Genomic DNA, 19,358 nt, shown 5'->3' on the forward strand with positions numbered 1-19,358 from the left:
TGTAGGTGTCATTCTAAGTGAATTTTGGGTTGTACTTTCCTCCTAACATCCTCTTTTTACAGTCTTGTCAAAAAATGTACCCTGGCTTTATGTTATGGTGGATCAAAGTGAATTAACTTAAATGCAGACTCCCGACAATGTAATGAATAAGAGAATATACTCTGGTGCCAGACACAGTGGGCAAATCCCAGCACCGCTGCCTATTAACTGAAAAATCAGTTAGGAGGTGGATTAACTAGTTTAGGGGAGACATCATGAGAACCAGATGTAAGTGGTGGAAATGGAATGTAAAGAAAGAAATTGATTAAAGAGACAGTGGTGGGTAATCATAAATGGGCCATAGGAGAAATTTGAAAATAACTGAGATTTCTACTTGGGGCTCTTAAACAAATTACTATCAGCCAAAACAGGAACTACCCTGTTTCCCTGAAAGTAAGACCTACCCCAAAAATAAGCCCCAGCTAAGATCTCAGCCAGACAGACGCATTTAGTACGTTATGACGATGTTCCATAAGATGACATGACTGGAATTAAATAAATGTAGATTGCTGTACATGAAAAAATAAGACATCCCCTAAAAATAAGCCCTAATGGAGCAAAAATTAATATAAGACCTGGTCTTATTTTCGGGGAAACATGGTAATACAGGAAGACAGAGGTGACAGTGAAGTGATAATTAAGTTGTGAACACGCTGGATATTTGGCAGAGGAGTTCAAGAGGCAATTGGAGATAGAGTCTAACTCCAAAAATCTTTTGACTATAAGGTTATGAAGCATTCATAAATTATCCCGAGTATGAATGATATTGATACACTTCAGAAACATAAAATGCACCAATTTTCTTCTGTCATTTGGGGTTCAGGAAAATAGCCTTTTTCTAGCACATCTTTCCCCTCAGCTTTATTGAGACATAATTGACATATAACATTGTGTAAGTTTTAAATGTACAACACGATTTGCTGCATGTATATATTGTGAAATTATCACAATAAGGTTAAAACATCATCTCCCGTAGTTACCATGTGTGTGTGTGTGTGTGTATCAATAACATTTAAGATCTACTCTCTCAGCAACTGTCAAGTCACAATGCAGCATTGGTAACTATAGTCACCATGCTGTACATTAGAACTGCAGGAATGTATTCATCTCATATTAACTATAAGTTTATACCCACATATGACTTGACCAATATCTCCCCATTTCCCCTACCCTCCCAGCCCTTGGCAATCACAATTCTACTCTGATTCTGAGCTCAAAGATATAAGTGAAATCATATAATTTTTATCTTTCTCTGACTTATTTAGCATAATGACCTCTAGTTTCATGTTGTTGTAAATGGCAGTGATTCCTTAATTTTTAAGGCTGAATAATACATATATATGTATATATATATATGACATAAATATGATATATATATGGTATAAATATATATGTGTATGTGTATATATATGTATCACTTCTTTATCCATTCATCTATTGGCACGTAGGTTATTTCCATGTCTTGGCTATTGTGAATTATGCTGCAATAAACATAGGGGTGCAGATAGTTCTTCACAATAGTGATTTCATTTTCTTCGAATATATACCCAGAAATGGGATCGTTGGGTCATACAGTAGTTCTATTTTTAATTTTTTGAGGAATCTCCACACTTTTCCACAGTGGTTGAAACAATTTACATTTTCATCAATGTGCACAACAAGAGTTCCCTTTTCTCCACATTCTTGCCAACACACATCTCTGGTCTTTTAGATAATAGCCATTCTAACAGGTGTGAGGTGATACTTCATTGTGGTTTGGATTTGTATTTCCCTGATGATTAGTGATATTGAGCACCTTTTCACATAACCGTTGGCCTTTTTATGTCTTCCTTGGAAAAATGTCTTTTCAGGTCTTTTGTCCTTTTTAATTGGATTATGTTTTTCTGAAAGGAGAAAACATACATTTCCTCATAATGTCTAATCATTAATACCTGGGCTACGCATTGAAAATGCAGATCTCTAGCCCCTCCCCTGGTGTTTCTGATTTGGCAGGTCTGTAATGGGGACCAGGAATCTATTAATATATTTTTACAAGCACTACCAGCTGATTCTCATTATTAGCCAAGCTTGGAAAACCAGAACTAAAGACAGAGTTTCATGGAGTCCCTAGTGTCTCAGTAATTTTCATGGTGCCTCAGGCCAAAAGAAATACCCCAAGGTTCCATTTAAGTACGTAGATTCAACTTTAACAGTTGTAGTTTTTAAAAGGGTCCAACAGATGGCACTCTGTTTCCCTCAAAAAGTTAAATTATCCCATAGAATCCCCAGGAGTTCCCTGAGGCACCCCAGAGCACCTACCTCAGCACAGTTTATGAACTATGACCCTAAGAGAACATTTTCCTGGCATAGCTTCTAAATAAAATATCTGAATGGGCCTTCTATAGGAAGATTGTGCAACAAAGGAGAAAGCGTATGCCATGAATTTCATCACTTTTTATAACATTTGTTAGTTTCATGATTATGATTGCTTATATAGTAGAAGTATCATTTTCCTATGAAGGGCCAGGCAGCAAATATTTTTAGGTTCTGTGGGCCACAGATAGTCTCTAATTCATATTTTTATCTTGTCTGTTGCAGACCTTTAAACATAAAAATCATTCATCTCTTGAATTTGGCCTAAGGCTGTAATTGCCACCTCTTGTTCTAGTTATAAGTCTAGTTCTAACGTTCAAGTGCAGTTCAGTGAAGGTGCTACCGCAAGGCTGGATGTTCTGAAGTTATTTTCCTATCTCATCCATTTTTCTCCAGGGAAGAAATGCACCCCTGCAACTAATATGGGAAGGGCCTAGTTGATTTCGAAACTATTATAAACATAAGACTGTCATTGAATCTTGCTCCTTATTCTTGATTTAATGAGAATTTGCTCAAGTTTTTCCAGTTTAATAAAGAATCCTGTTAAATTTCCAAGGAGACGAGCTATTCCATTAAGCCCTTTGCACTTGATGATTATTATAAATGGTTAATGAGATTACATAATTATAACTATTAATAATAAGGCCTTAGCGTATACTAGAGTCAATACATAACTTGGTGGAATATGCCATTTGAGACTTCCAGCTTTATTTCCAAAATTAGTATGGCTATTTTGGAAATATGCATTGTTCTTAGTCATTAGGTTTTATGTCAGTTAATTTTTAAATATCTAATAGGACAAATACTGTTCCTATGCTAGTCGTGAAGAAGATAAATATCACTAAGAATAATGGTTTTGAGAAAAATCAGGAAATTTCAATCCATATTTGAAAAGTAAAAACTTTTTAAAATGTACCATATAGATTCTTCCAAGTTCCAAACTCTTAACAATCTTCACCAAAAAGATGTTTGTTCATTAACGCTTTCCCAGAACTTTAAGTCAGTACCCGTCCTTCTCTGTTGCCACAAGGACCCTGAAATTATCAATGATCACATTTTGTAATTATCTTTATTCATGTGGCAATTTGGTTACTTTCTTTTTCTCCCATGAGACTTTATTACGCCAGGAGAGCAGAGGCAATGTCTGCATTTGCTCACCATTCTGTCCCCAGGCACACAGAATTGTTCCTACTAGCCATTTTCAAACAATATTTGAAAATGTATGAGTCAAGCACACAAACTGCGTTTAGTCAGAAGTATCCAATGAAGGTATTACGCATTTAATGACCAGTAGACTTTAAAATTATGTTCCAGGACCACTACTCAGTTTCCTTGGGTCCTTAGAAACAGCCATTTAATCTTTCACGGCATTTCCTCATTTATAAAACCGGGGTATTTCTACCTGTCGCCACGTCCCAGAGATGTTACTACGATCACGTGGGAGACAGACCGTTTATTTGTCTTCCGAAAGAAGGTGCGTTACAGGCACCAGTCCAGCCCAGGCCACTCAGGACAGCTACTGAGACACGTCCACGTCACCCATTATATAAGGGGCCCGCCCGTCCGGTGTCCTGTGAAATCCCTGACCTGCGTCACCGGCCACCGCCCCGAGGAAGCCGTACAGTGCCCGAGAATAGGCGGTGCGGAGCGGGACCCGCCCGAAGCTAGCGGTCCGCCGAAGAAAGCAACCGCTAAGGGGACTGAGACCGGAAGCCCCACCCGACCTCGCCCGCCACTCGCAAGCTCTAGGCCAGTTCGAACGCGACCTTGTTTTGCGGTTGCTAGGAGACCGGGCTCCCGCACGCCCCCGACTGGCCCGCGCCGCGGCGGACGCTGGAAGGGGGCGGGGCCGCGGGAGGCTCGGGAAGCGGTCTGCCGAGCGCCTTCGGGACAGCCCTGGCGCGCGGCGCCCTGTCGGCGCCTCTCGGAGCCGCGTCTCAGCTCCTGCTACCGCCCAAGCCTCGGTGGTGCCCTCAGGCAGGTATCAGCGCGCTCCCCAGCGACTGTGAGCAACGTGGGATCTGGACGCGACACAGTTAGGTGAGCCGCAGCGGGGCGGGCAGCTGCTGTGGCCGCGCCTTGTCGAGGGAGACACGCCGGGCGGGTACGGAGGGACGAGGTGCAGGGATCGGGCTGCGGGAACAGTGGACCAACCCCGGCGAGTGTCGCGGATCGGATCATTCACGCTTGGGGGTGGTGCAGCCGCAGGGAGCAGCCTCCGGGCAGCGTACAAAGGGTTAACGCGCCGGCAGTGACCGCGGGCCCCGGATGTGAGAGCCGCGGTGTGGCGTCCGAGGGCAGCGCTGCAGGTGCGCCCAGGCGGGCGGAGCGAGCGGGCTGGCGCCCAGACGGACCGGCCGACGCTCCCTCTCCCCTGCAGGGGCCGCTCGATTCCCTCCGCGGGCGCCTTGTTTTCTAACTTGAGGGCAACAGGTGGTGCGTGTGGACCGAGGGAGAGTCCAGCACCGCGGCCCTGGGAGCGGCAGTTACTGTCAGCGATTAGGGTGCGGGGGCTGGCAGAGCACGGACGAAGGCAGAGCACGGACGAACTGCCGCGGGTGACCAATGGGATTTGGGCTCATGGGTGGACCATGAGAAATGGGCGTGGTCAGAGTCTGAATCCACGGTTTCTAGTGCAGAAAGCGCCAGAGCTGCGTGGAGAGCTAAGCAGAGCGGACCTGGGGTGCTCTCCCTCACCGCGTAGAAACGCCTACCAATGCTTTCTCTTTTGGATCCAGACTCCAATTCGGGAGGTGAGAGCATTGTGCTGTTTTGGGGGGGATGTAGGGAGGATACTAGTGACTTTGGGCTTGCTGTTGAGTATGTGGAATTAGGTCCTCAAGATAAGATTGTGTTGTGAGTTTGCTGCCAAAAAAGACACTTGTGTGGTTACTGCGACCTAGACTAGTGTTAATAGGTTGTCTCCGGGATGAGGTCTTTGAGGTTTGGGGACTCGGGGGCGGGGTAAAGTACATATTACAGCAATTTTAGTGAATGTTAAAGAATTTCCATCACAACGTTTATTTTATCATTTGCCTCAGGTTGCTTACGTTTCTTTATTTCATTTGGTTTGTTTACTGAAGGAAGTTTTAGTTCCTCGTGTTGCCTATTTTAGCACAAAGAAATAAAAAGGGTACGCATTTCATAAGAATAACTTACTCATTTTTCCCCTCAGCAGTCTTGTAGCTGGATCTTCTAGGAAGAGAAGTTGTAAAGCAGAAAGAAGAAAGCATTTCAATTTGGAACACTCATTTGCAACTGAAATGGGGAATGGACTGTCAGATCAAACTTCTATCCTGTCCAGCCTGCCTTCATTTCAGTCCTTCCACGTTGTTATTCTGGGTTTGGACTGTGCTGGAAAGACAACTGTATTATACAGGCTGCAGTTCAATGAATTTGTAAATACCGTACCTACCAAAGGATTTAACACTGAAAAAATTAAGGTAACCTTGGGAAATTCTAAAACAGTCACTTTTCACTTCTGGGATGTAGGTGGCCAGGAGAAATTAAGGCCACTGTGGAAGTCATATACCAGATGCACAGACGGCATAGTGTTTGTTGTGGACTCCGTGGATATTGAAAGGATGGAAGAAGCCAAAACTGAACTTCATAAAATCACGAGGATATCAGAAAATCAAGGAGTCCCTGTACTTATAGTTGCTAACAAACAAGACCTGAGGAACTCATTGTCTCTCTCAGAAATTGAGAAATTGTTAGCGATGGGTGAACTGAGCTCCTCGACTCCCTGGCATTTGCAGCCCACCTGTGCCATCATAGGGGATGGGCTAAAGGAAGGACTTGAGAAACTTCATGATATGATAATTAAAAGAAGAAAAATGTTGCGGCAACAGAAAAAGAAAAGATGAATGGTTTTGCCTTTCATATGTGTGTGGAGTAGGTTTTCTCTGGTCTGACTTTGACAAATGGAAGCGTGTCTGCAGCCTGGTTTGCCTGCCTGCCCTCCTGGATGCTGTTAAAGCTTTGTTTTGTTGAACAGTCAGATGCCCAACTCTGTTGCCTTGTGGAAGATGAGTAAATGCAGTGCTTCTTAAAATGGGCTCTTCTCCCTACCCCTCAAATCTTTTGGTACTACCATTTTGGGAAGCCGAGCAGGGATAGTTAATTGACCAGAAAACAGTTGTGGGAATTTGACCTGAAGTTAGTGAAATAAAACTTTGAAGAATGTCTCCCTAGTGTTTTGTGCTTATATCTTTTTTGCAGGAACCCTTCATAAGGAAATTGCATACAAGTCTTTGTATGTTAAGATAAAATGCTAATGAATGGAAATGTTAAGATAGACTAATATATCTATATATCTATTTATGTTGGAATGTAGATATATAGATAGTTAAATATTGACCACATTGGTCCAGCGTGTAAGGGCCAAAGAGGAAGAGTTTGGTTTTTTAAATTTTGGTCAAATGAATTTGACATTTTCTGGAAACAAATCATGTAATTCTAGATCTTAATTCTCATCAATGTTTAATTTGGTCTAACTTAAAATAATAAAGGTAAGGTATTTGGGGCATATTCAAGTGCATGGATCAGTTTTCCTGACAAAGCATGTTTTGGTGTGTAGTGTTCTTTTTAGAAATAGCTATACGTCTTACTACACTGTCAGGTTTAAAACACTTTTGGGATTTAGGGCTGCTATAGAAATAGTTTGTTGTCTGAAGCACTTTCACTTGGAAAACCTAAAATAACTTTTTCATGCAATAAATTTGGGCACATAGACTGAACAAAAATTCATATGCTTGGATATATGAATGGATTTATGAAGAAAGTAATTGAATTCAGACAAGTGGATGTAATTAAAATACGTGGTCTCTAAAGTATTTCAGTTTAAAATGTTTTATTAATATTTGCTGGCTGAACACAGATGTGGTTTTTCATATATTTTTGTAGTATTTTGAGAGGAACGAAAGCTTTATAAACACCTGATGCACTGTGGAGTGAGACTGTAAGAGATATTGTGCCCTGAGCTTTAATTTTTTGTTTACAAACTGAAAAGTGTTACACAAGCAGTTCAGTCCTAATTATAAGTTAGAAAGAAATGATACGATACCGCAGAAAGGAATTGCAATTATATAAAATGAGGGGAAAGTAGCAGCAAAGCTATGTTTTGTGAAAATTCACTGGTGCTGTTTACATTGGAATCCAAAAAACCGAAATTACAGGAGAAACCTTTATCTAATTCTTATCTACAGACAAAGACTTAACTTCCAGTGATCACATATAAACAAACCAACATAATTTCTACGTGTAAAGCCAACAACTATTTGTTTTGAAGATAACTAAAAGAAAAGCACTTTGCAAGCAAGGTTTTATTTTTGTTTGGTTTTGTTTGGTCTTTTAGTGGCACAGCTGAATTTTGGAACCTTGATTCTTCTTATACACAAAACGAAATAGCTTCCTCTGGAGCTTTCATATGTTAAATGTACCTGCACTAGTGACAGTCACTTAGAATGTTTATAGAAATGTGGATAATAATTACCAATAAACTACTAGAGACACTAGGAGAGCAGTGTTTTGACTTTTCATGTATTTCCACTTTCACTGAAGCTTTTAATTAACGTGTGTGAAAACTTTGACATCTGGGTTACATAGTCCTATAGTAGTTTGGTTCTGCTCAAGTGTGACAGAGTCCCTGGAAGCTATTTTCTGGGAGGACCTTTATTTTGCCCTTCATTGATATGAAATCATAGTGTATACTACAAACATCACTAGATCCATGATGGATTAATAAAGCTGGCTGAAAAAAACGTGACTCAATTTAGATTTTCAGCCTTCCTGTACTTTTTATATACTTGCTATACAAAACAGTACTGTTTTAACTATCTATTGAAAGTTTAAGTGTGTTGACCTTTATTTTGTACCCTAAGAATTTGATAAGCAAGTCCATGTTATCTAAGTTTTTTATATTTAGTGAACGACAAAAAAAGATGAGAACACAGTACTAGCTTTTATTTATAAATTTCGATTACAAAACTCATTGTAAGATTTTCCAGGTCGCTAAATTCAAGTTCTCCACCACCCTGTTAATACCATAGGATAGTAGGGTGAGTCTCAAACCTGGAGGAGTTCAGACGGTGTTTTTATGTCTAGTTTTTATTAAGGTACACCTTTTCCAAAGTATATTTCTAAAATATTTTTATGTATTTGAGGTTATTCAGTTTAATACCAAATATTAATCAAGGACTGGACAACTCTAATTTCAAATTACTGTCACAGGCAATGTTAAAAGAAAAAAAAAAAAGTTAAATGTCCAGACTTGTTTAAAATGGATTGTAAGCATTTAGGAAAGAAAAAAAAAAAGCCAGCATGTGTTCATTAAAAATCATAGAAAAATGAATAAGTAAATCATTGAAAGTCAAAAAGTGAACTTATTAATAATATATGTATATAGAGAATTACATGATGGTTTATGAACACAGGGAAAGGCATAGACTTAGAATGTTTTTGTACAAGGCATTTGACACTTCAAGAGTGTTTCATTAATTATTCATGTTGACCTGCAAGCAGATCTTGGGTAGAGTGTTTCAAGGTTCTATTTAATACAATTTCATCAGTAATACAAACAAAATGGTTTCATCAGCAATGACACAAATGTTTCTTTAAACTTTTCGGTCGTGTAACACTTAGCATTTAGCTAATGCAACTTGGAAGCTTACATATACCAATGTTTAAGTTGGAATTTTACATTTAAGGTTTAAATTTAGCAGTACATTCTGTAAATGAATAGTGATGATGCTTGTGCAACATGGTCAGTGTACTTAATGCCACTGAATTATACATCTAAAAATAGTTAAAAATGGTAAATTTTGTGGATCTTTTACCACAATAAAAATTTAGAATATTAAATGTACACTTAGTTTCAAAACTCAGCTAAGAGTAGAGTGAGGGCAACCTGATTTAGAGACCAGATTTAATTGCAGATTAAATGAAAGACTGGGGTATTGAACTAAATGAAAGCTTAGTGTGAACCACCAGCGTGCTAAACTAATGAAGTTACTATTAAAATGTATGGCAATCAGATCATAGTCTCAACCAACCACAGCTGATGTATCACATTCTGTGTATGCAAGTTAGAAATGTAGAAATGCCTATATGGGAGGCTACTTTAGAGGGATGTGAAGTGTAGTAGCTTTAAACAGCATGAGCTTTGGAGTCATATCAGGGTTCAAATCCTGACTCTACTGCTGTTGCACATGTGACTTAATTTGGCAAGTTCCTTGAAACTTCTCATGGTGTGAATGCCCTCTTGGTAAAATGAAGACTCAGAATTTTGAGAATTTGAATGAAATAATCTAAGCTATTTAGCCCATCACTGAACATTTGATAAGGGCTCAATAAATTGTAGATGTTATTGAATCAATATGTGTTGAGAGGCAATGTGGTATAGTTGATGATGGCCATACAAGTCCAGGTTTGAACCCGGGGCCCACCACTTACTAGTTTCATCTTGGATAGTTTACTCTCAGCCTTCGTTTCTTCATTGGTAAACTGAGGCATGTACCAATTTGGGTTAAAGGGATTAAATGAAACATTTAGCAGAGTAACACATAGTAAACATTTAATTGATGGTTATTCATATAGTAAGAATATTTTCTGACATGTATTTAAAGAAAACTTACTTTGAGGGGGACTGACAAAAAGCTCTTAATATGTTTTTCTTAGCATTCATGTAGATGACACAAAATGGTAGCTTGGTGGAACTTGAAAAAGACTAAACATACTGAATTTTCTTGAAATCTGAGTCATTTCTTTAAATTTGTAAAGCACCAGTCTTTTAGCAAGTAATATCCTCCCCAGTAAGAAACAAAATTTTAAATCCTGTTTATTTTCTGGTATAGACACAAATCAAAATAGAATACTTCGCTTTGCAGAAATTAAAAATCTGGAACTGTGCATTATGGTTCTTCAAAATGCCTCAAGACTGTTATCAGTCAATTCACAAATTTTATCTAATGATAAGTAGGGATCTGTCTGCTGACCCTTCTGTGGAAACTTGAAAATATTGTGGGCACGTCTGATAGATCATGGTGGTGGTTTGGGTTTGTGGGTGTGTGTTATGTGTTGTTTTTCAGTTACTTTCAGGTTTTGGTCTTGTTTTTATGTTTTCTGCTTATGTTTTACTAGAGTTGAGATTACCATATTAGGCACTGGGTTATAAACAAGTTGAGTAGAAAATTCTGGGTTATTAGCCAAAATAAACCCATACTTTCTTGGGCCCTCTCTTCCCTAGCTCTATAATAAGGAAGAAATTAAAGCATTGCCAAAATAAGAATTACCTGGAGCATTATCCCTTAGCCCTTTCCCTCCTGTTTGAAGGCTAACTCAGGTAATGCAGCTTAGATACATACTGTATTTTATTACCTGTTCTCAGCGATTGGAAATGGTATGGGTTAACAGTGGTTTTCAAAGTGTGTTCTCTGGACCACAAACATCATTAAGCAAAGAATTGGCTAGAAATGCAAATTCTCAGGCTCCACACTTGACCTACAGATACAAGTTTGGGGTTGGGCCCAGCAATCTGTGTTCTCACAAGTGCTCCAACTGATTCTGATGTTCCCTAAAGTTAACCATTAAGTTAACAGAAAACCAGTCATTTGTCATGCTTAAAAATTAAGATAAACTTTTAAATAATTTCAATGCTATAAAATTCAGGCCTTTTTAAAAAGTGCTTTTTCAAGAAGCACAATGTTTGCTTTATTTATAGTTGGCATCCAGTAAAACTATGTTGAATGAACTTTAATTGATGTCAGCAGAAAAACTATCTTGGTCACATCTTACAAATTTATACGTAAGAATACATATGCACACAAGAAGGGAGTTTTACTTGTGAGCTATGCTAAATATCCTAGGATGTGTGGCGTTCTAAAAATCGGTAGTTGAAGAGAGATGTTGAAGTTGATTCATTTCAGTGATGCTCTAGTTTTAAATAAAAATCTTAACTTTTTATTATGACAAACTTACACAAAAGTTGAATAGCATGTTGAACACCCAACTATCTCTCACCTAGTTTCAGTAATTATAACTCATGGCCACTCTGGTTTCCTCTATATTTCCATCCATTTCCTCCTCTGCCACCTTCCCTTTCCCTCCCACCCCACCACGCCTCTATTGATAAATATTTTGGTGTGTGTCTCTAAAAGACAAGGTCCCTTTTTTAAAACAATATTGACACGTGTAAAAAAAATTAATACTTCTTCAAAATAACCAAATGTCCAGTCAGTGTTTAGATTTCCCCAATTATTTTAAAGTTTTTCCAATTCTTTTTTGGAATCAAGATCAAACCAGTAACAGTCCATACATTGTAATTGGTTGATATGTGTCTCTATAGGTTCTCTCTCTCTTTCTCTCTCTGCCTCCCTCCCTCCCTTCCTCTCTTTTCCCCCACTCCTCTCTCTCTCTCTCTCTCTCTCTCTCCCTCTCTCCCTCTCTCCCTCTCCCTCTCTCCCTCTCTCCCTCTCTCCCTCTCTCTTTCTTTCCCCCCATTCCCTTTTTTATTGCAATTTATTTTTGTATTGTTTCCCACACTCTGGGTCTTGCTGAATGCATCTTCCATGTGGTGCCTAACAGGTGCCTTTGCACTCTCAATTTTTTTTTTTCCCCTAAGACTATTTCAGGGTGGTGGTTTGTCTTTCATCCATAGATACTATGTCTGGTTGTCTCTTTTTGTGAAGTTAGCAGCCATTGATGGTCCTTAACCAATAGATCTAATAACACTGTGATGATGAAAATATTCTATATCTACAATGGCCAATATGGTAGATACTAACCACATGTGCTTATTGAGTACTTGAAATGTGGCTGATGTGACAGGAGAAATAAAATTTCAAATTTAATTTAGTTTTAATTAAATAGCCACAGGTGGATATGGCCACTGTACTGGATAGGGCTGGCCAGATTTATTAATTCACTAAGTCTTGCAAAATGGTGACATTTTATATTCTACCATCTTCATTTGTGAGCTGGAATATTTCTATATTTTGGTTATTCTGAGGTCTAATTCTTAAAGGAAAGGCAAGATAAATGTCTGTTTCTCTTGATTTACAAATTTTCAAAATGAGTTGGTTCCCTAGCATCCTCCAAAGGTAAGCACTGAGTTTTGCTTTAAGTATCATAACCTTACACATTTAAACATATTTGATATATTTTGATCCTTTGCAGTCTGTTATCCCCATTTATGTTTACATTGCCCTATCTTTAGAGAACTGAGTCCTATTGACATTTGTTAGTAATCTTTGGTAGTTTATTTGCTTTCTGGTTTTACAAAAATTTCCTGCCTTACCTTGTGCATTTCTTGCCCCAGACCTGTGGTTTTTCCAGGATCCTTTTGGTGGGCAATGGTACGTAGAGTCCACAGTATAAACTACTAGATTTGGCACTGTATCTAGGCCTTTTCAGCTGATTGGAGCTAGGGCTTTTTTAAAAAAGATACATCATTAATTCACACTGATACTTCCAATTCAAATCTTAAAGTTCACAATGGTAGGGTTTTTACTTGACCTTAGTGATAGTACTTATTATGTCTTTACACCAATGCCGGAAGTCCTACTTATCAGCAACACACACTTAGCCCTTTGCTTTATTTCACTCTAATCTCACTGCAGTCTCAAGAGTAATACAACATTACTGCAACAATATGATTGCTGTAAATGGTTTAACAAGTCATAGTTCCTTTTATCCTTAGGTTATACCTCACGAAGGGTATGCAGTCAAATTCATGTGTTTTAATTTATTTTTCTTTTAAATGTGTGATTATGCCACAACTGGAATGGGTTTAGGTACATTTGTTTCACAAAAATTTTTATTTGCTTTATAGAAATGTTGACTCTGGCTTATTTAATATATATATAGTTCTTCCAATACATTTGAAATTTTCAATTTGGGATTAAAAAATTTACACGTTATACTGAGCTACATGAATATTTTCCACAAGAATTTTTTTCTAGGCAATTTATTTTTAACCATTTTTAATTTGAGACCCACACTTTGCAGTGGAATTGTTTCACGGAAATTTAAGTTCATGTCGTTTGCCTTGGAAGACATCAGATATAGAATAGTTTCTGAATGAAAATGGATTTTTGCCATTCTACTGAAGTTCTACATCATGTCAGTAAGAATATGCATAGTCATTTTTTTTTAAATTCAGAAACTGAATAAGTAAGCAGCCAGTAATTAGAAATCATTGGCATCTAGTAGACCAACATATTTTTCAAATATTAAAACGAGATGTGCTTGTTTCTTTTAATCTGTCATCTATGTGTAGATCCCCTGAGATGGATCAATGACGAAACGGACTTCCGTAGAACAGTATTTTTCAAACTGGCTATACTTCAGAATGGCTTAAGGAGCTTTTTAAAATCTCTAGCCTCCACCCTGGACATTTTGAATCAAATCTCTAGGAGATGGAGTCAGTAATTTATAATTCTAACTCTTCCTAGATTTTTAACACACTTAGGCCAGCCAGATTTAGAAACCATTCCTTTGTTGGAAATGGCAGAAGGATTGTACTTTTAGTGGCAGGAATGAAGGGATCATAAGTCCAACTGGCCTAGGAAAAACTTGCCTGTCTCTCTTGGATCCCTTTTCTGCTGTAAGGTGGGATTTTTTTTTTTTTTTTTTTTACTGACTTGACATTGATATCAAAATAACCTGAGAACATTGTCTGATCCAGGAATGTCTCACATCAGATGGCTTAGAGGACATTTGAGAGCACCCAGAGGAAAGGCAACGTGGAATAGACACTTCCTTCTATTGACGTTGCATATACCTTGTGCTAAGAGGTATAAGGTGTCCTAGAAATTCACAAGTAGTCCTATCATATCACAAAAGATAGAGACCTTTAGAGATTTAAAGTACTAGCTAGTGCCTACAGTGTTGCTTTTCCATAATCCTCGGAAAATAAGCGTCACAGGTTTCACTGGTCATGATCATAATTATTTTGGGACTAGCAGGAATGATAAGGAAAAAATCAAAGGCATATGGCAATAGCAACACCTGAGGAAAACGGACATTGTCAAATGGCCTAGACTAAACCCTGACACATTTGATGAATCAAATAAAACATTTTCAATCACTCAGTTTGGTAGACGGGGTTATTTTTGCTCAATCTGTCAACAACTCCCCATCCTAAAAACTGGGCGCTTGTTTTAAATTTTACAGAGAGCGTTTAAATCATGATCTTGACATATATTAGCTATGTGACTGAATGCAAGTTACTTAATTTCTCTGAGCTTCACCCTTGTCACCTTTAAGTGGTGACACTGCCTCTCTTACAGTATTATGTAACGAGAAGTTTGTACATCGTCTGGCATAGTTTCCAGCACATAGATCAAACATTCACTCAAGAAGTATTTGAAGGACTGCCTCATGCTGCCAGATGTTTGGGATACAGCGGTAAGCTACAGATGGGTACTGTGTCTCTCCTACTTTAGAAAGTAAGCTGTACCATCCACTGTCGTATCCTTAGCTCTTAACGTCCTACACGGCACACGCATGCGCATACGGAACATTCACAGGTACATCATGAACAGAACACGCTTCATTTTAATTGGGGAGCCAGACAAACGTTAGTAAACAAAATAAATATAACATGTGAAGAGGACTATAAAGGAAGCAAAGGGCTGAGGAATGGAAAGCAGTATTGATAACTTTCAATAAAGTGGTAGGAGAACCACTCTGATGTATCTAAAGAGCTACAGAAAGACTAGAGGAAAAAGCATGTTGGGCAGAGGGAACATTATATGCTAAGGCCCTAACATGGAAAAAGCACTTAATTAGAGTTGAGAACCAGGAGTAAATTAGGATGGTGGGAGCTTGTGAGGAAAGGAGAGAATGGCAGGATGTGGCGTTGAAGGATGAGAGTAAAACATTTATTCAGTCTGACAAGTGGGATAACAATAATACTCCCCTTTAGAGTTATTATGCGAATTACAAGAGTCATTACTTGTTAAGTATTTAGAATCTTGCCGCACCCTTTCTAAGCATTTGATTTATTATTATTACTATTATTATTATTATTTTGCCAATAAAGTTTTCTCTAAAGTTCCCCAGATACAATAAAGTTTGTGTAGAATATCTGCAATCCCTGATGTTCTGTCAATTGATGTAATTTCCAGGGATTCTTCAGCAGTTTGAATGAGCTATGGCTCTCTCCAATATGACATTGTTTATATCTGTACCAATTCTATATATAGCAATCTGTGGTCTGTGGAATAATAAGCAAATGTTTATTTTAAAGTCCGTGTTGGAAGAGCGAAGTGTAGATTTTGCCATAAAGAAGTAGGAGAGAATTGGAGAGATTTTTCAAGAGCCAGCACTAAAATGTTGCCTCTTAGCTGTAGAGAGGAATGTTCAGGGAGCTGTGATTTTGAGGGAGCAACAGCAGCCAGCCACCGGTTTTCCCAGGTTCTGCCTTCATGGGGTTCCTCTGACCCCCTTTGTAACTGAAAGTCAGGTGGGCAGAGGGCTGCTGCGTCCTGGAAGTCCCCAATATTTGTAAGTAATAAGAGTTACCACTCTAATTACACAGCCTTGACGAAATGTTGACGGTTGGGGTTGCACAGGTGTAGTGTAACATAAATTGGCCATGACCACAAACAGGATGTCATTGTCATTCCTTTCAAATTACAGGGCAGTAATTTGGTAATGTGTGAACACCTGGATTTGTATCTCCTTTAACCTGAAATAAAGGGGGGAGGAATAGCTAGTGTCTAGTTTTGTCTTTGTGAGATCTGACCCATGGCTCTTCTTTAAAAATATTGTATTTGGCTATGTGCTTATGTATACGTAAGTTTTTATTTTTTTTAGAACAACACCTTGAGGGAACCATTACTTTTGCGATATTATGTACAACAGTTTGGGTGCTAAATGAATATTAAGTACTACTGATAATAAGTAATTCACAGATAAGACATTTGGTGAGTGTTCAGTGTTTAAACTTGGTTATGCAAATATATCAGATTATTTCTTTTATGAACTTGACTCAGAATATTTAATCACTGGAGTCATAGTCAAGGACTTAAAATATTTTTTTCACTTTTAATTTTGGAACAATTTCAAGCTTGGAGAAGAGTTGCAAGAATAGCACAAAATGTTTCTGTATACCCTCCACCCAGATACTTCACCCAAGGTTGGCCAGTTGTCTCAGTAATGTCCTTTATGACACGGCGTACAATCCAGGATCAACTGTGGTATCTGTTTATCTCATTTAGTCTAAATGGTTTCTCTTTCTTTCCTTGACTTTCTCAGCCATATCATTTTTGAAGATTATAGGCCAGTTATTTTGGAGACTGTCCCTCAAGTAGATTTGTCTAATGTTTCCTTATAATTATATCCAGGTCATGCATTTTGGGGGCAAAATTTCACGGAAGTGATGCTTTGCTGTTTTTCTTGCATCCACTCCTGTGGCACATGGTGTCGGTGTTTTTCAGTACTGGTGATGTTAACTTTGATCACTTAAGTGTGATGGTGTCTGAGGTTTCTCTACTGTAAACGTACGGTTTCTTTTTTACATTTTGAAGTTAGTCATTATTTTGTGGGGAGAAATTTTGAGGCTGTAAAATCCTTTTCCTAAGCCCACATTCGCCAATTAGTTTTAGTATCCATGGTTATTTCTTGCCTAATTATTGTTATTATTTTGGTTGAGGAATATTGATTTTCTAATCCCTTCATTCCTTATACATTACTTATTATTAAACTGTGAGGAAGAGCTTTTTTTCCTTCCTGTTGATTTACTTGTATCACGGAGACTTCATGAATTCTTATTTTATTCAACCATCTATATAATTCAGTGCAGTCATATGCTGCATAACAATGTTTCTGTCAACAATGGACCACATATATGATAGTGGTCCCATAAAATTGTAAGGTCTCATTTATTCTGGAACGGTTCCTTTTTCCTTCCTTGACTTTCTCAGCCATATCATTTTTGAAAATTATAGGCTGGTTATTTTGGAGACTTTGGTGATGCTGGTGTAAACAAATCTACTGTACTGCCGGTAATCGGCTGTACTAGCTGGGTTTGTGTAAGTGCACTCTATGATGTTTGTAGAAGGACGAAATTACCTAGCTACACGTTTCACAGGATCTATCCGTGTCGTGAAATGGTGCATGCCTTGTACTATCATTATTTATCTTTATGCTCTAATTGTCCCAGGTTTGACCAGTAGGAACCCCTTTACACTGGCTTCTGTGGCGTGTATCCATCATTCTTTAAGCACTTCCTTACTTTCTGACACAGTCAGATGATCCAAGCTCATCTTCTTCTTTCCTTGTACCAGCTCTGGGATCTCCCATTTCTCCATGAGTCTGTTTTCTTTTAGCAGAGTGGAATCTAGGAACTGAAATCTGAATGCAAGATGTGCTCATTGCTGGGATACTACTACTTCTAGTTTCCTCTAATGGAAAAGGATATGTATGTACATATACATACCACTCTCTCTCACCCCCCATATATATAGTGTGTGTGTTTGTGTGTCTGTGTATAGCCATGAGTACACACTAATAACTCCAATTTCTGTTTCCTTTCACCACAGAATTTATTATAGCTTTATTCCTTTCCATATTTGTACCTTCCTTTTCTGACAGTAAGAAATCTAGTTAGATGAGGGTAAAGGAAATCCAATATATGGTGATGGAAAGAACTGACTCTGGGTGGTGAACACACAGTGTGATATATAGATGATGTGTTACAAAATTGTACACCTGAAATCTATGTAAATTGTCAACCCAATAAACTTTAAAAGAAAAAAAGACAAAAGAAATCTAGCTTCCATTATCTCAATCTATTATTTGCCCAATCTACCTATATGTAGCCAGTCTTGCAGGGCTGCCTGCCTGCCCTCTTACACCTGCCTAATGGCTTTTTCACTGAATAGTAAATAAGGGACAGAAAGAAGGGTAGAGGGAGGGAGGGAGGGATAAAAGGAGGAAGAAAAGAAGAGAGGAAGGTAGGACGGGAATAACACATTTTAAAATAAAAATACTTTTTTTTTGCAGATATTTTTTATGTATAGGTATGGTAGAAGTAAAGTTTTGGGAATGGAGTTTATTGTTTTTCAGATCTTGAATATATTTTCTATAGTATTTATGTATTTCTTCACAGCACTTAATGGTAACAGGCATTAGGCATACAAAGATGAATGAGGGGCTCAGTTGGTTACAGCGCAATGCTCTTAACAACAAGGTTGCCAGTTCGATCCCTACATTGGCCACTATGAGCTGCGCTTTCCATTACTACATTGAAACAACTACTTGACTTGGAGCTGATGGGTCTTGGAAAAACACAGTTAAAATAAATAAAAAAGTTAGAAAAAAAAATGAATGATCCATAGTCTACAAAGAAGTCTGCATTTGATAAAGCAAGTAGATATGCTGACAATTCCTATGATAGTATGATAAGGGTTATGAAAGATGAATACAAAAAGATCTAGGAGCACAGAGAAGAGGCCCATAGATTTGACAACAGGCCGCTGAATGATTTTCTTCTCCATTAAGAGTAAGAACTGACATGCTAAAGGCTTCATTTCTAGTTGGCCTTCTGAATTCTTTTTCTTAATCTCCTTTTCCTTCCTCTCTTGTCAGTCTAGAGAAGGCCAGAGAAGCCTGGACAGGACAGTCTCCCTCCATGGTAAGTTAGAACAGTTACTGAGCAATAGGAAATACCACTGTCCCTTAAAAGTCTATTGTCCTGTTTCCCCAGCTCTGAGGTTGGGGGCCTTTGGCAAATTTTGAGTGTAGCTTCTGACTTCAATAGATCAGCATTTTTTAATATTTAATACCACATAATTCTTTTGAATATTATACTTTTTCAGTGATTTTTAAAGCCACTATTGTAAAAATTCTTATCAAATAATGTCAATAGTTTAGAATTTTTATGCAAATCAACTGTGTCATTATAATTAGTGGACTTATAGGCAAATCACTTCAATTTTAATTATTTTGGTTAAAGCTTTCAT

At 38.2% G+C, this 19,358-nt stretch overlaps 1 protein-coding gene across 7 annotated transcripts in view; it reads left to right on the forward strand.

The window, feature by feature from the left end:
• The first annotated feature begins 3,923 nt into the window (after positions 1-3,923).
• The window catches only part of ARL4A (ARF like GTPase 4A), a 611,358-nt gene continuing 595,923 nt past the window's right edge, over positions 3,924-19,358 (forward strand). Inside the window, exons 1-3 of one of the 7 annotated variants that reach the window (XM_074340789.1) lie at positions 4,237-4,431; positions 5,031-5,144; positions 5,570-6,578. In XM_074340789.1, the coding sequence (XP_074196890.1) occupies positions 5,655-6,257 (603 nt within the window). In that variant the 5' untranslated portion in view covers positions 4,237-4,431; positions 5,031-5,144; positions 5,570-5,654 and the 3' untranslated portion in view covers positions 6,258-6,578. Of the gene's footprint in view, positions 4,432-5,025; positions 5,145-5,566; positions 6,579-19,358 lie in introns of those variants that run through there. The other 6 variants (XM_074340788.1, XM_074340790.1, XM_074340791.1 and 3 more) reach the window with 6 other exon arrangements.

Source organism: Rhinolophus sinicus, linkage group LG09 (genome assembly GCF_036562045.2).
Source record: "Rhinolophus sinicus isolate RSC01 linkage group LG09, ASM3656204v1, whole genome shotgun sequence".
NCBI lineage: Eukaryota > Metazoa > Chordata > Mammalia > Chiroptera > Rhinolophidae > Rhinolophus > Rhinolophus sinicus.